The 17,647-nt window shown below is 37.2% G+C and overlaps 1 protein-coding gene across 1 annotated transcript in view; it reads left to right on the top strand.

The window, feature by feature from the left end:
- Positions 1–5,752: 5,752 nt before the first annotated feature.
- The window catches only part of LOC306862388 (calpain-5-like), a gene marked incomplete at both ends in the record, with an annotated part of 36,120 nt that continues 24,225 nt past the window's right edge, over positions 5,753–17,647 (top strand). The window contains 2 exons of the mRNA XM_079405179.1: positions 5,753–5,917; positions 15,601–15,732. Of these exons, the coding sequence (XP_079261305.1) occupies positions 5,753–5,917; positions 15,601–15,732 (297 nt within the window). The remainder of the gene's footprint in view (positions 5,918–15,600; positions 15,733–17,647) is intronic.

The following is a 17,647-nucleotide window of genomic DNA, read 5'->3' as shown; positions in this document are numbered from 1 at the left end:
CTTGATTTTACTACTCTGTCAAATTCATTAAGTCTGCTCTAGCTTGTCTAAGACTAGTCCTTGACTGCGTACCTTAAACTGGTAGGTGGTAGGTTATTTATTTCTAAGTTGGTTTACCAGCTAATGACCATCTCTGACTGGCTAGAAATGAGCCACCATCTTAAGATTGATTTTCCAGTAAACTTCCAGTAGACTAGTTATCTACTCTAACTAGTTCACTGGTCTGAGACAGTCATTAGCTTGTTGACCAACAGCTTGACCAGCTTAAACTGGTGTGACCAGTTGGTAGCTGGTGTGTTTACCAGCTAATAGCCAATAGTTAGATGGCTTACTAGCTAATGATGATCTTAGACTGGATAGAAACCAGCTACCATGTCTCAAAATAAAGCTACCATATAAAACTTGATTCTCCATTGGGGCTAAAGGACTTTACTAATCTAACCAGTTCTATTCTTAGTTTATTATCTTGATGACCACCAGCCACCATGTTTCATAAACCATCTTGACCACCATAAATGTGATGACTAACTAGTAGCTGATTTGTTAGTGGTCCAAGTTTGTTTACCATCTATTGGTGACCGTCTTAGACTAGCTAGAATCTAGCCACCCTCTTCTAGCACTGCTAGTAAAAATTATCAGTTTACTAATCAAACAAGCTCACAGTTGTTTATTGAAATGAGTGTTAATTAGTACAAATTAGTAATTGAGTTTTTATCAAAACTTGCAATAAGTGATATAAGAATAGGTTGATGATGATATAGTTTAATGAAGATGTTGCTCTTTCCTTTTTATGTATATTTCTGTATAAATATTTCGAAATGATTCTTTGTGACACTAAAGAAAAGTGTTGAGATTAAATTACCTCAAGTGTAATATAAAATAATATGTTATTAATAACCATTGTAGTCATGCAATTTGTAGACTGAATTTCAGCAGTAACCCATCCAACACTGACTGCAGTAGATTTCAAATGTAGCATATTTTGCATGTTTTGAGTGTTCATTGTAAATCATGAAGTGTGAGGGGTAATTCTAGACATACCAAATGGTTGGTGCAATGACTTACTACATGTATTCATGAGGTGGCTGCAGTGACGCAGCTGGGGTACCCTGAAATGGTGATTGTCAGAAAGGGGGTTTTCATCAAGCTCTTTGGTGCACTGTCTCTCTGCCTGCTTCCTCTCTAGCAGTCTCTCTCTCTTTCTCCATTCTACAACAGTAGAAGTTTCTGTAGGTGGTGCACCACGTTGGCCCTGGCGTCTCGTGGGATTCATACAGTGCATTTTCTTCAGGAACTCAATTTTCTGGGTCTCACTCTGTTTTTCTCACATTAAGGGTAATGCTTAATAGAGCTGAGACCATAAACCACATCATTCTACTACCGCACTTGTAAACTTTCATGAGCTAGCGGTGCATAAGTTGGGTGTGAGAGAGAGTCGAAAGGCCACTATCTGTCATTAGGCTTAAGGCATTGCACATTCATAAAGCCTTATGAACAGATGCATATAATATTCTTGCTGCTTTGATCCCTCTGTTCTACTCTTTGGTTCCCTGAAGTGTGAATTCCACTTGCAAGCCTCAGCACTTCCTACCTGCTTCCTCCCATCAGGAGGTAGAGGAGAGACCGTTCGCCTCTGTGGTGGTCTCACTGATGTCACGAATCAGTCACGAGTTGAGGCCAGGCACCATCTGCCATGTTGGCTGTCCAACTGCAGTGTTTTCATTTCCCCAGGTGCTCCAGTCAAGTGTACTGTACAATCAAGTTAACCGCGTTTCCAGTACCAAACCAGTCCGTAGTCGTGTAAAAAAACACATTCTCTCTGTTTTAAAAAGTGAGATGCAATAAAGCAAGGAAAATTACAGGTTCCGTACAAGTTACGCTAAATCAAATGCATTTGTAGAGTAATTACACGTATAATTGTTGTAGTGTGATTACCACAAAAATTGATTTCTGCTTTTCTTGGGGAAAAACAAACAAAGAGACAAACATAAACCTGGTTTAAAATGAGATATACTTACAATGAAAGTGAACGAGGCCAGTTTGTGAACTTTAAAATCCTCACTGTAGCCTTGATTTGTAATTAAAACACCTGTAAAATTATAATTTAAACAGCTTTACAGCTCAAATAATGTGTTTTTAATATATAATTAATATATGTACTGTTATGTAATTATACATTTCACATTTCTGCTTTTAAATCCTCCAACATTGGTCCCAATTCACTTTTATAGGTAAGTGGCTCACAATAACATAGACTTTAGCTTTTCTTTAAAAAATAATAAAATAAAAAACTTACATTTTTGTGGTAATCAGTGTTTTTTTTTTGTATTATTTATATACTATTGTAGTAGGTAACTTTTTTTTTTTTTTTTTTTTTTTTTTTTTTTTTTTTTTTTTTTGCTGAGGCAACGTTTTACTTTTTTGAAAAGTAACTCGTTTTTTTAAGTTTAATTGTTTTCATCTAATTAATTTTTTTAAGCTTGTTTTACTTTTATTTTAATAACGAGAAAACATTTTAATGTTTGTTTTTGCTAGTTTCAGCCTGACGCAGTTTTAATTTTCCCGTCCTGCACCGCGTTGTTTAAATAGCAAATGCATTTGCGCCCATTTGTGCACCCATGGGCGTGCTGGTCTAAAGAAGAGGTGTGTTCAGGCGCATTGTTGGCCTGTTGCGATTTTGAGGAACTGAAAATAGACTGCGCCATAGACCAACTCAAACCTGGTCTAAAGTCTAAAGTCAATGGTGCAATATTTTTATTTATTTTTTGTTATTTAAAGAGTTCGTTAGTAGAGAATGCCCCTCTGGGGAGATGGTCCTCACTGCAGAACACAAGATCCAGGGGGCGAGGTTGGATCCAGATCCAACTCCCCCCACCTTACATATACCTAAGCCTACTCGTCTTCACCCCGTGATCCCTAAAGCCATCCATCTACACCCCCAAGATGTGGATCCAGCACCGCCCCCTGGATCTTTGTGCTACTGCCTCTGGGCAGGTCCACAACGAGCGGTCACTTTGCTTATTACACAGAGGGACGCACAGCAGCACACAAACATGCCAAATATTAAAAATTAAAGGATTGCAGTGTAAAAGAATATTATTGTGTAGGCTACATAAATATAAAAATATCATACATGGATAGTCATTGCGTGTATCAGATTTAGCCTACCTATTTGCTCGCGCATAAGCACATCCGTTTGCTCTCTGGAGACGCGTTCAGTCTGTGCGCCTTAAAATTCCGCCGTTTAAATAGCGAATGAGACTCTGATTGTTTATTGCACGTTACGCCCAAAAAACACCCATTACACATTAAGAGAATAGGGACAACCCGTTTAGACCAAGCGCCCGGGCGCGCCAACCGTTTTCCCGGCGTTAAACTAGCAAAAGTGGATTCACACACGCCCTGAGTGCACTTGCGCCGTGAAGCTTGAAGAAGCTTCATTCCACATTTGATAAGTTGATTTTGCTTGATCATATGATGATGAAGCTGTTATTATCTAAGACTCCAGTATTTACATTTTCATTGCAGAGCTGGCCGTAGAATGACATAAGCTAGAGTTTTCTGTCATTAGTGCAGAGAGAATGGACAGAAAGCTGAAGATATAATTAATCTTCCTGAAGGTCTGGGAGTGGAGATGAATAATTCACTGCAGCTTGGCTTGCTCAGCTCTCAACAAACTAGCCTCTGAGAGAACTGTGATTGACAGACTGCCCATGCATTTCAGACAACACTTCGAAAATGTGCAGCAAAATGGACAGAATGATCCTTTTCTGTAGATCTGGACAGATACGGCATGTTGGAAGTGGCGTCTCTGGATAAGATGTTCTCAAGTTTCACTCATCTGAACTACTTTCAAACACTTGAATAGATCTTATAGACTCATTCAGTCCAAAAAAAGTTATTCCCCAGTCAATGGAAGAGGGGTGCCAAACCGACACACTCATCCCAGTACGCTTCGCTTTTACACTACCAGTCTCTGAGATGAATACAACTCTGGAATGATACGTTCCAGTTCAACCTGGATTTGAAGCAAAGTGTCCCAGCAGCGCTGAGTTACAGTGACATGGTTGTTCTGCAGATACAGTTCCTGCCACTGACTTCATCTCCTCCTGCCAGGCAGAGTAAATGTGTGCTGTAGATTATCAGTACTAGAGGGACCGGTTCCTTCCGATCTCTAAAAGAAAGCAGTTGTATTGTGATCGTATATCTTTTGTTTGTCTATTCTAATTGCGTTTTTAGACACTCTGTCTCATGGAGTCTGGCCAGGTGCACACTTTTGACTTTGTTTGGTCCACCTTGCAGCTTACTCTGACCTAGAAATGCCAGGCACCTGTTTTTACAGGAAAAACAACATCTGACCACACGCAAAGTGACCAGCTAGAGTTTTATTTTATTTGGCATTTAGGGTATTACCTAGGGTATTATTTATTAACAGTCAAAAAGTTTGAAGATTTTTTTTTTTAAGAATATATTCACCAAGGCTGCAATTATTTGATAAAAAATGTTGAAAAAACAATAATATTGTGAAATATTATTACAGTTTTAAATTATTGTTTTCAGCTTTAATATAGTATAAATGTAATTTATTCCTGTGATAGCAAAGCTAAATTTTCAACTCAGTGTCACGTGATACTTCAGAAAACATTCTAATATACTGATTTAGTGAGAAACTGAATAATAATAACAAACCAAAATGGGAAAATGAATTCAAATAATGTCACCGCACTCAACTTCAAAAAAATAAAAAATAAATTGTATTTGTAATAATAGTACATTATTTTAAAATTCTCATAATCAGATGACAGTTGCATTTTATGGATTACATATTCACGCAATGGCAGTTAATTGGCATAATTTATTGATTCTCCCTAATTCTTATTCTTTTTTTCTCTCTTTTAAATTTTTAAATCAGTTATTTCATATTTATTTTTTATTTATTTTTCTTTTCATATAATTGTCAGACAAACTCTGAAATACTCCTGAAATATCTCTAAGCAAGTTAATATTTCAATAATTTAACAGCATATTTGCATGTTTACAATTAACAGATATCTCAGATTGTCTCTTGAAGTATCTTGGAGATGTTGCCATGGTTCTTCTGGATTGAGTCTGTCTCAGTTTGTTCTGTTTCTTCATGTCATTCCAGACAGACTGGATGATGATCAGATCAGATCTCTGTGCGGAGCACTGGCTGTTGTTAGACTCCTTGTGCAAACAAAAAACTCACTGGATTATTACAATTAATGACAAAATGAATGTTTGGAAATGTAAACTGATATTTCCTACTGACACACTACAGCAAAAGATAGAAACAACTGACTTAAAACCATTTTTTAGCTGGTGGAAATACTAGTGTTCTAATAATTTTGACCACCACAGCAATCAAACAAACAATAAATGTATTTATTTATTTAACGCCACTTCCAAATATAGCCACTAAGTACCCCAAACAAAATATTTGATGCTGTTAACCTGTCAAAGATTTCCAACTTGTGCTCCCACACTTCCAGAAACTGCATCTAGCCACCCAGTCATATTAGAACTAGAGGTAGTTTCACTCCATTTTTATGAGCAATGTGCTTGAAACCGATAATAAACGAACACAAAGTTAGAAAGTTATACACACACACAAATGTTCCTGTTGAAGAAGCTGATGAGATCTTTACTTGAGCGCCTTGTACTGTGTCTACACTGCATCTGTCTCACATTCCCAAATGTCTCTCTCTTGTGTTGTCCCTCTGTAGGCTGAAAGATGTTCTCCTCTGTGAAGGCCTTTGAGGGGCAGCATTACTCCACCCTCAAGAGGCAGTGTCTACAGAGTGGACATCTGTTTGAGGACCCACTGTTCCCGGCCGTGGATGACACCCTCTTCTACCTGGGTAACCGGATCGGACGTGTGCACTGGAAAAGACCCGGGGTCAGTGCTCAGAAAAGTCTAAAGTCTCACGGTTCTTCATTTATCAGATGGCATAGAGAATGGGATGTGCAGGTGGCCTGCATTGCTTGTGGTTCCCAGGAGGTTCTTAAACAGATTCCAGGTTGGAAAGATATTGATTTTGCTTTGCTAAAACAGAACCTACCTAATACTTTCAGTTTCTTATAATGTTCATCTATTTACATTTCAAGTTAAATCAGTTGTGTTTGTATAGCGCTTTTCATAATATATTTTGTTTCACAGCAGCTTTACAGAAAATCATGATGATAATGTTTAGAATATTTTAATATCTTCATCAAGGATGCATTGAACTCATCAAAAGTGGCAGTAAAGACATTTATAATGTTGAAAAAGGTTTCAAATAAATGCTGTTCTTTTGAACTTTCTGTTCATCAAAGAATCCAGAATAACAAATGCATTGCAGTTTACACAAACATTAATTTTGAACATTGATCATAACAAAAAATTGATTTTTGAGCAGCAAAATCAGCATATCAGAATGATTTCTGAAGGATCATGTGACACTGAAGACAAGAGTAATTGCTGCTGATAATTCAGCTTTGTCTTCACATACTGTATATATTAAATAGAAAACAGTTATTTAAAATTGTAAGTATATTTCATTATATTACTGTTTTGACTATTTTGATCAAATAAATGCAACCTTGGTGAATATAAGACTTCTATCAAAAATATTAAACAATCTTACCAATTTTTGAACTGTAGTGAACTATATGTAAGATAAAAAAGTTGAGAAATCTTAGTGCTGCTTAAACATTGCTTAAATGACTAATAATTACTTATGGCCATGCATGCCGTTAAAAATGTTCTTTGTCTTATAGTCTATATGCTCAGCAAGATGCTGAGAAATTTTAGAATAGCACAGATGTGCAGTAAATAGCATTCTGCTTATCATCGGTCAATATATACGTTGATCAGTCTAATCAATAATCATTGTTACTGTCAAGCCAAGGCAGAAGGAAAGGTCAGTCTCAAGCATTCATTCGTAATGGAGGTCTGTCATCCATCACTGGATTACACAGAAATTCCAAAACAAAATTATAGTTTTGTTTTTGACTTTGTTTTTCTGAAAATGATTAGATAGGGTTGTCCGCATTCTTTTTTGACCATATAATGTCAATGTTAGTTCACAAGGACACATTAGATTTGTGAAACCTCATTGGCTGAGGGGAAATAGACATCAACAGACTTCTTGAAGCATAATGATGGTTTCCTGCGCTTCATTACTCTTTTCTGAGTTAATGATACATTGCAGCTTCCTAAAAATCTGTAACAATTCGAATCCCAGGGATGCTGTGTGATCCTTTTCCCCTCCGTGCCCGTCTCGCCCAGGGGCATACTAAGTGTCAAGCCTGTCCAAGTCAATTATCCCTTTCTCTCAGTCCCTCACTCCTGGAACGATGCCCGACCCAGAATCTCATTCTCACACACGTTCGCTCACACACACCAGTGAAGTGTTACAGTCCAGGCCGTCTGAATTGCACCCACAGCAGCTCCTGTCGTCATTAATTCAGGTTATAATTGAGGCAGACACTATAATTGGTTCTGTCTATACCGCAGTTTAACACTGCAAACCTAAAATCTCCACCTTCTTAATGGTCACAGGAGCAGCAGCGGGGAATGTGGGAATATAGGGATCAAGCGCAGACAGTGCTAATATCACATTCATTGTGTTGTAGTGATAATTAAGACAATAGAGACTGAATAATGATGCTCAGACTGTCTCTACATCTGAGTTCATGCTTTTTTAGATTGCTTAATGGGGTTGTGAAGAATATTTTGGAATTTTGAGATTTAATGAGCTTGTTTTAACCTGATTGCCTTAGTTTATTATAGTTTAGTCAAGCTTTATTTGTCTAACTATACCTGTACGTATTATCTATGGTTTTTAATTTAATTACTATCCCATTTCTGTATTTTAATGTCATCATGAAACATCATTCACAGCCCATTTGCACTGTAAAACATGATTTTCTTACTTAGTATTTTTGACTTATTTTCTTGTACAAATATCTTGAAAAGCAAAATGACTCTGTTTCTGTAAAGTTTATAGAAATTGTTAGTTTTTTGCTTAAAGCAAGAAAATAAATATCTGCCAATGGGGTAAGAAAAATAACCAAGTCAAAGGGAAAAAAGTTGATTTTCAAATTTTTTCAAAAAAAAAGTTTGAAAATTTCTTTGAAAGATGTAGAATATGGTCATGCAGAATATATGATTTATAAGTACTAATAAACAGCCAATATGTTAATAATAGGCATGCTAATAAGCAAATAGTTAATAGTGAGAATTGGTTTCTATACTAAAGTGTTACCAATTACTGCATAAAATGTACTACCATTCAAAAAATTGGGTTCAGTAAAATTGTTTAATATTTTTGAAAGAATACGTATTTTACCACATATAGTAAAATCTGTGATATTGTGAAATATTTTCTATTTTAATAAAATTAGTTTATTCCTTTGATGCAGAGCTGAATTTTCAGCAGCCATTACTCCAGTTCTAATATGCTAATTTGCAGCTCAAGAAACATTTCTTATTAATAATGTTCAAAACATTTGTGCTAATATTTATGTGGGAACCATGATACATTTTTTCCAGGATTCTTTGATAGAAAGTTCAAAAGAGCAGCATTTTTTGAAATAGAAATCTTCTGTAATGACTTTATAATCACTTTTGATCAATGTAATGCATCTTTGATTAATAACAGTATCTAAAAAAAATTATACTGACCCAAATGATAGAAAGACTTCATAGCTATTTGACTGAGCTAATGGCGTAATAAAGTGGTTCCACAGAGGAGGTTGTTACATTTTGATAAAAGAAAACAAAAAACACCATTATTTTTCTTTGGAATAACATGCGCTGATGAATAAGCAGGAACACGTATTAAGAAAGTAAATGGGGCCCGTTTTGATTCATTGTTGACTTTAAATCACTCACCATTAAGGAGGATCCTAATGATTGGGCAAATTGACATATTGTTTGTTGTCCCTGAACTGTAAAAATGAAATGCTCCTGACTCCATCCATGTTTGACGTGAATGAAGACATTGCCACAAATCACTCTGACTGAGTGAACGCCATTAGAAGCTTTAATGCAGTTCACCGCAGCTGCTTCATATTTCTCCCCCCCTTGGGTCCTTGGTTGCACTTTTTTAACCACTTACCATCCCTCACTCCCACCCACTTCCTTCCATTTCTTGTCACCTCTGCTCTCCAAAGAGAAGACTATGTTTTATGAGTTGAAGCCGGTGGAATAGGTGATAGACGGTCATTTATCCAGACTGTGGGCTCACTGGTATCTGGACTGAGCTGAGTTGGTATTCAATGATTCTGTGATTGGTCTGGCGGTCTGATCTGTCTTATCTGTCAAAGCTGGCCAAGACAGACTCATATTAGTCTGTGAACCCTCAATACAGGAGATTATGCGAAAGAAACACACACACATGAAAGCTTGTAGCCCCAGGAGAGGGTTGCCCCTTGGATGCCATTTTGGGCTGTGATTAAAAAGTGTGTGTGTGTTCGCAGAGGTGGCTGGAGTGCTGAGCTATAACACAATGACCTTGCACTCTAATCAGTCAGCTCGCCCATCCTCTTAACACTCATACACACACACACACACACACACACACACAAAATACTCCACAATAGCCACCAACTCACAGACATAGTGCTGAAAATTCCGCACTGAAGAGAGCCTTTGCACACAAACAATATATTTTCTTTCTCTCTGTCATCGTCTTTGTCTCATTGTCCTTTGTTCCATGAGTGAACAGGGTAGACAATGGACCTGTGAAGGATGTTAAGATATTATGTCCACTTTCAGGTTTTCTAGCAAAAACCTCAGAGACTAAATGCTCTTCAAATAAAGGTTGATGTATTGCACGCTGGAGACAAATGGTAGTGTTTTTTCAGCCCCTGAGACAAGAGGAGCCCATTAAGGTTCTTTATAGTATAATCTGAGTGGAAGTAGTCTATTGTGAGCTGCCTATGTAGGAATAATTTAAAGGCTTCATACACTGTTGGGGGAAAAAAACTCAGGATTTAGCTGGTCTCCCATCCTGGCCAGCTGAAAAGGGTACTGTCTAAAACCAGTTTATTTAATTTTATTTTACACCCAAAGAATATTTGAAAATGTATTTGAATATTTTTTAATATATATTTATTTTTATAAGCCTTTTATAAAGCTTGTGATGGTATTAACTTAGCAACATGCTAATGCCAGAGTCAACAGCTGTATTTGTATTGCCTATGTAAACAGAAAACATATGTCAGATCTTGTTTTATGAGGTTTTATTTTAGTTTGGATGTTGCCTTAGAAAATAGTACTGCAAAGCAGCTCATTTGCATACATTTGCACTCATGCTTTTTGTTTATATGTCTCTTTCTTTGAGTTTTTTCATTCGCTCAACTGCACACACAAATGACATCTGTTCAGACAAGTGTTTTATTGATTAATGTGAAGTCAGAGCACTTTTGAAGCTTTTAAATAGATTTGCTAGATTTGTCGCTGCTCACTTGTTAATCAAAAATCTGAATACTAAAGAACTGTCAGAAATGAGAAGGCAGCAATGAATCAAGTTACCGTGATATTTAATCTGATCAATGAAACGCATTGCATTGCTCTTAAAGGGACGAAGGCGCCTTCTGCCACACCGAACCAAATTTGTATTCCTGTCTGTTTGAGTCAAACTTTGACTGAATAACATTGTGTAATGAATGACAGAGTGGTAATATCAAAGGGTCTGATGGAAAATCAGTCATGCACTGTGATTGTATCAAGCTTTATATGCAGACCACAAACAAAAACAGTTGCAGTGTCGCTGTCTGGGTTTCTTGGCTCTGGAATAGAGAAGCGTGTCTACCGTGTGTTGTATGTGTGTGTTTCACCTTGTGAATTTGACATCATTGCACTCTGTTCTCACACACCGTGGGGACATGATGAAAAATCTCATCTCTAGTGGTTTGTGTGAGTTGTTGAAGGGGTGAGAGAAGACCAATGCTGAAAGAATGAAATGTGAGTGCAGGGCTGGATGTGTGCCGGATAGTGAGGAGAGTACTCGCCTGCTGAGCTGTGGAAATGATTCTGGATAGCACAAGGTGAAAGACAGATGAGTGTTGTGAGCGCGAGTCAATTTGGACTGTGAGAACATGTATTTTATACCTCCAGAGACCAGCTGAACCAGCAGGGGTGTCATGCTCATATGGTTTTCGAGGGGATCCTGGCTCAATTTTTACTGTGAGATAAGTCATGACCATGAAAAAAAGACTTTAACAATTTACAAATTCTTAAAATAAGTGTGAAACTTGTTAGACTATAGCAGTTATGTCTGGATTAAAATGTAGATTTCTTAATTTTGATTCTTTAAATCTAAGACCAAAAGAAATGTTCAGGGTTCTGAATTGCATGCTAGACACAAAAAGTGTGTACTGCAAAACAACGACAAGAAAACAAGTCTATTTATTGCATTGCAGTCAAATAATTCTTATCAACAGTGCAACCACTGTGGTCCAATTCATGACCAAATGAATCTTATGAACCAGTTCTTTTTAGTAAATCAGAACCATACAGCGCAATTGTGTAGTCTGATTTACAAACAAATTATTCTTATGAACTTGCTCATTTAAGTGAATCAAAACCATACAGTGTATAACATGGCAAAAGTTGTCAGTATAACGCGGTGTTATATCACTCTGAATAAGACGGAGGACTAGGTTCAACTCTTGGGAAGAAAAAAAATGAAATTTGGGCCAAATGGTATGAAGCTAACAGCCAGCACTTTTATTAAATAAAAAACAAAAACAAGTAATAGAAGAACAAATCAGTATTTTACTGTATTGTCCCTACACAACACTATTGAAATGGGAAAAATTCAATATTTAGTCCAAGTTGTGCATAACATGTACGAGAAAGCAAAGAAAGAGGAAAAAAAAGAAAATGTCCAAAAGTCCTCCTGGTTCCTTCGCAAGTTGGTGTGTGTGTAGTGTAAGATGAATGCATGTATCAGGCCTTGTTTTATCCTACTACCTGGGTAGTGGGTGTATGAAGTAACAGCTCAGCTGTAATTGAAAAGAATCCCACGATGCAGACTGGTCCGAGTTGAACATCGGCAGTAGGCCGTTCACAGAATCACAGAGTCTGGCTCGCCATAGCTCACAAAAGCTCACAGTTGAACATGTCACAGGGTGGAATCAGGCAATAATTTATTTATTTTTTTAAAGTCTACACAGAACAACACAATTCAGAGTTAACATCTCTTAAGATTGACATTAGCTTTTCACAAACTCCATATAAATAAATTGTCAAAGCATCACTCACGAGTTTCACTCACATGTGTTAGCTTCGCAATCTAAGGTCAACACAGGTGAGCACACTAAACACAAATAAATCTGTTTAACACACAGGTTGATTATCTGCATCTTAAAATACTCACTTTCATGTATAAATCTTTTTTTCCCCCAGATTTATACAGGGAACATCATAAAATTAATTTAACAAATAAAATCTATTTGTTTCCCTGATCTCCATTTGCAAAAAAAGTTAAAACATTTTTTAACTCTGACTTTTTTTTTTCCTTGTACACTGTAACCAATATAAAATTTTTCGATCACTAATCAGTTAAAACACCAACTTATTTGTTAACACAGAAACTCACCAGAGTTTGTAGAAATAACTTCTCGATCGACATCAATATGAATTCCTTTTGAAACCCATGAACATACTGCAACAAATTATATGAAAAGTTTAAACATTTAAACATCAGAAAGTACTTTTATGTAGTTATATTTCAAATGCAGAGCTTGATCACCTCGTGCGTACCAGCTGAAGAGTTTTTTTCTTTTAATCTCTACGTCTGTTAACGAATTCATACAACTACGGTACTGCATTGAACTGAAGTATAGAACAGTATAAAACTCTAGCAGTGGTTTTCAAACCTGTCCTGCAAGCACCATGTGTGAATCATGTGTGTCTGATAAGGGAGATATACAAAATGTGCAGGGCAGGGGTGCTTGCAGGACAGGGTTGAAAACCACTGCTCTAGGGGGTTACTAGTGCAACCAGTGTAGTCTGATTCATAGACACATGATTCTTATGAACTGATTATTTTAGTACATCAGAACCATTCAGCGCAATTGGTGTAGTTCAGTTTACAAACAAATGACTCTAATGAACTGGTTCACTTTAGTAAATAAACAACATTCAGCACAATCAATGTCTTAGTTTGTTTCCTGAACAGGAATTACTGAGCTTGTTCTTTTTAATTAACTAACGTTATTTGAAAAGACTTCAGGAGTTAAGATGCCAGGGCTCTCAACTCTCACGCTGAGAAGGGATAACTTGTCCCGCTATATTTACAATTAATAGATGAGGGAATACGGAGGGAAGTTCTCTGCCGAGTTCATACCTGTCTCGAGTTATACGGAGTTAAATGCCACCTACCAGCCAATCAGAAATTGGGATGTTGATGTTTCCGTTTAAATTATGCGATTCTGCCTCAAGCGCGTTCGTTACTAAGCAACATGGATGCGCGCGCACATGGAGTGAGCTGGAAGAGAAACATCCGATGAATGCTGTTGGTAACCTCTTCAGTTTTTTCAATTTTAAGATTCCTGGACGAAATCACTTGCCTGTGAAAAGATAGTGAGAGCTGATGTTGGGGAATATAGCCAAATTCGTGCTAAAGTATTGATGCAGTCAACAAAAAAAAAAACCTCTCCAACTGCTTTGCAACCAGAAGCTTTACTTAGCTTTGGCTTCCCGGAAGGAAAGTACTAGAGATGTTATAACAGTTGGTAAATATGATAAAAGACAGACAAATTCTTCCAAATAAAATAAATTGTTTTATACATTTAAAAAAGTATAAAAAAAATACAAAAGAAATTTGGCCCCAAATATGGCAACTGAACAGCATTGCTCAATGTACATACTGTACACACACAGATTACAGAACTTGTCCTGAGCATGTGTGTGTGTGTGTGTGTGTGTGTGAGAGAGAGAACACATTTCAGCTTATGTTTTTTGTTTTATTTATTATGTTTTTCCCTGTTGTGTTTGTTGCACATTTTGATGCCTTGATGACAGGGGTAGGGGGCTCCCATAGAAAGCACTGAGGCTTCCCCACTCAAATTCAGATGCAGTGTGCTTTCCATGCTGGGTTTGAACAAAACCAAAACTAGAAACAGTCTGGCTCTGGATGGAACACTATTATCTATCATGACAGTGCTTTATGTGGGAGTCCTCTACCCCTGTCATCAGGCATTAAAAATGTGCAACAAACATTTACAACATAAAAAAAAGAAACATAAGCTGAAATGTGTACTCTCTCTGTTTCTCTCTCTCTCTCTCTCACACACACAGATTAAAATATGCTCAGGGTAAATACTGTAATCCTACTGTATGTCTACAGTATGTACTGCTGTTCAGTTGGATCGTTTGGGACAAAATTTATTTTTAAATATATTTCATTAGATTTAACAGATGTTATAATTTCTATTTGTGCAGGTCAATTATGAACAATATGTAAAATTGAACTGCTAGCAAAAACTTGCTACAACCATTTGAGTTACTCCTCCCCTTTGCATTGCTCCTCCCCTTCACGTGACTCCTCCCCTTTGTGTGGCCCCTCCCCTAATCTCAGTCCAAACTTTCGCTATAACTTGAGAGCCCTGAGATGCGTCACCTTTGTTACGGGTAAAATTTCATAATAGGAATCCAAGTGACGGGCTTCACATTGGATTCAAACTACATCATATGCTTTTCAATTTAAAGCTGCCTGTTTTGACATTTGAGTAGGTGGTGATTCATGTAACTATACACTGTAAAATTTCAAAGTTTCACTGTAAAGTTTCCATAATGTGACTGTACCTTTACCCATTGAATCGGTTTGATAAACTCACTTTATTATTACTTCCAGTGATATATATTTTAGTGTATTACAGCATGAGAAGTTTTGTTATTTTTCCTGGCATGAGTTGTCATCATAAGAATCACCCATACACATTTTACAAGGCATTACGAGCTTGTTAGGTGCTTATTAGAGCATTTAGTCTTTTTCCAGGGCTCATTTGTAGCAACTCCTCTGAGAGATTGTCAACACAGAGACAAAATGAGCTATAGCCTGTGAGTCGCTACATTCCCCTCAGGTTCTGTCACTGTGCCCAGTGTATGTCAGCTGTTTAAAGAGACCAAGACCTTTATGTTTAGGTCACTCAAAATCTCTGGCTGCCCATTGTTTCTGGGCTGTGTGTCCCGGTGGTTGTGATGAGGTCAGTGTAGAGGTGTGCTAAATGCTGTCAGAGCAAAGTCATTTGATTTATAACAGCTTTCAGAACTCTACTGCTTCATCTAGATTCATAATTATTATTAAATTTATTAAAGAGCCTGTGCCCTGCTTCTGTCTCCAACACTTTTTCAAGTACTTTTTTGTTTTTCCTCTTCCTTTCATTAATCAGAATAAAGCTAAATCTACTAGGAATGTATTTTTTTAACAAACTACTGTGTTTTTGGACTTGCTTGCTGCAGTCTTTCTTAAAAGATACATTTGTGCATCTTTGCTATTCACACTGTGCTTTTTGTTGTTTTTTTACTCCTCCAATTTCTCACTCTTATTCTTCTCTCTCTCTTTCTGTCTGTTTCTCCATCAGGAGCTGTGCGATGATCCTCACTTGTTTGTTGATGGGATCAGTGCCCATGACCTGCACCAAGGGCAGCTGGGAAACTGCTGGTTTGTGGCGGCCTGCTCCAGCCTGGCTTCCCGAGAGTCACTGTGGCAGAAAGTGAGTTAGTACAATGTGTAAACATGCATCTATCCTGCATATAATGTTTCCTCTTAGCTACGATGTTGCTGCCGCTCAGATAGAAAGAGATTTCTTAAATGAGAGTTTCAAATTGTTTTGAATGAAGTGCACTTTAATGTGCATTGATGTTCAGTATGAAAGTGCAGCTGTGAGAAGATTTGTATGCAAATTCCCAGCACTGATTGATTTGCAAGATAAGGAGAGCATTGTAGAATTTGGAGGCCGTTATTATTGTGATCTTGTGACCTTGATAAAACAGAAAAATAAATAGGGGGAAAAAAACATTTTCAATATTATTATTGTATTATAATATAATTGTATTTATTATATTTTTATAGTAATAATAAAATAACAATGTTAGATCATATATCAATATAATAACATTATTATATTTTTACTATATATTATTGTATCATATATTTCATTTAATTAAATATTTGATTAACTGTAAAAAAAATAAATGATGTAATTTATGTAATTATGTAAAATATGTAATTTATTTTATTTTTATTTAGATCAACAGCTAAAATTTCATGAGTCATGATTCATATTATATCAAACTAAGAATAAAATAAATTACACGTTTTTTTAAGTAATTTATAATTTAACTTATAATTTAAGTAATTATAAGTCATTTATTTTGAATAAAATACAATAATAATATTTAGATTTTGTTTAAAATGACTTTTTCCTTGATATTGTTAATTATATTTGATCATATATTTATTTATTAATGTATTTTATAAAATATAAATGCATGTACATTTTGTACATATTGTTCAGTGTTAGTTTTATTTTTTTTATTGTTGGTTCAAAATCCATAAATATATACTTGTTGCACCCCAAGTCTGTTTTCATCCCCCATTTGCTCTCTGACCTAGTTTTTGTCTATCGTTAAGTGTGTCATTTTGTTCAGGTGTGTCTAGTTGTTATCCTCATTTACGTTCCCCATGTAAGTTGCATTCAGTTCTGTGTTTTTTTTTTATCCGGTCTCGTCTATGTTTGCGTGTGTTTGCTACCCTCCTATGATGGATTACCCTTATGTTGATTATTAAAGACTGTATATCTATATTCTTCTTCTTTGTGCGTTCTCTACTGCACCACACCGTGACAGAAGACCAAACTTAACAAGAACGTAAATTTAGTGGATTCTTCCCCTCGTTTTGTTTTTCGTTTTTGTCAGTTTTTTGGTTTTGTGTAATGAACGATCCTGCTGTCCTCGTCCTCCAGCTGGAGCAGGGGGACCGCTCTCTTGAGGACCACACCGAAGACTTTGTGTTTCTCGCCAACCTTACACACTACCTGGACAGCTGCCTCTGCTCATTTTATCAAGCTGGGCTGGACTGAACACCTCCACACGAGCGCAGCTGTCTGGTGACGGTCCTTGAGAGAGCCTCGCCGCCTTCGTTGAGTGGGTGCTGGTGTCCTGTCGATCGCTGCTCACTGTGGACATCACAGACGACGACACCAGCCCCACTCCTGACCCAGAACCCAGCCCACCATCATCCCGATTTGCATAGAATCAGCCCGAGCCCACCGCAGACGGAGAGCCAGAGCCTATCGCAAGCCACGAGGTCCGACCAGGTGCGAGAGCCAGCTACATCACACGCAATGGTGGATGTTACAGTGGAGTGTGAGGGTGCTGAGGAAAGCCCCACCCGCTGCTGAGGGTGAACAGTTGCAGGACTCTGAGGGCTTTATTAACATGGATATATACGCAGACATGCCTGTTCTGCTTCCACCTTCATCTGAACTCTCTACCTACCCAGAACTGTCTACCTACCTGGATTTCCCATCCACCCTCTCTCTCCTGCCTCCTCCTATCATCCCTGCCACTTCAGCTCAGCCACCACTGCTTCCTGGCAGCCCCTCAGTTCACCCTCAGCCCACCATC

This window comes from Barbus barbus (genome assembly GCF_936440315.1).
Source record: "Barbus barbus genome assembly, chromosome: 43".
Taxonomy (NCBI): Eukaryota; Metazoa; Chordata; class Actinopteri; order Cypriniformes; family Cyprinidae; genus Barbus; species Barbus barbus.
Note: the sequence above shows the minus strand (reverse complement) of the source record. Positions and strands in the feature narration are given on the sequence as shown.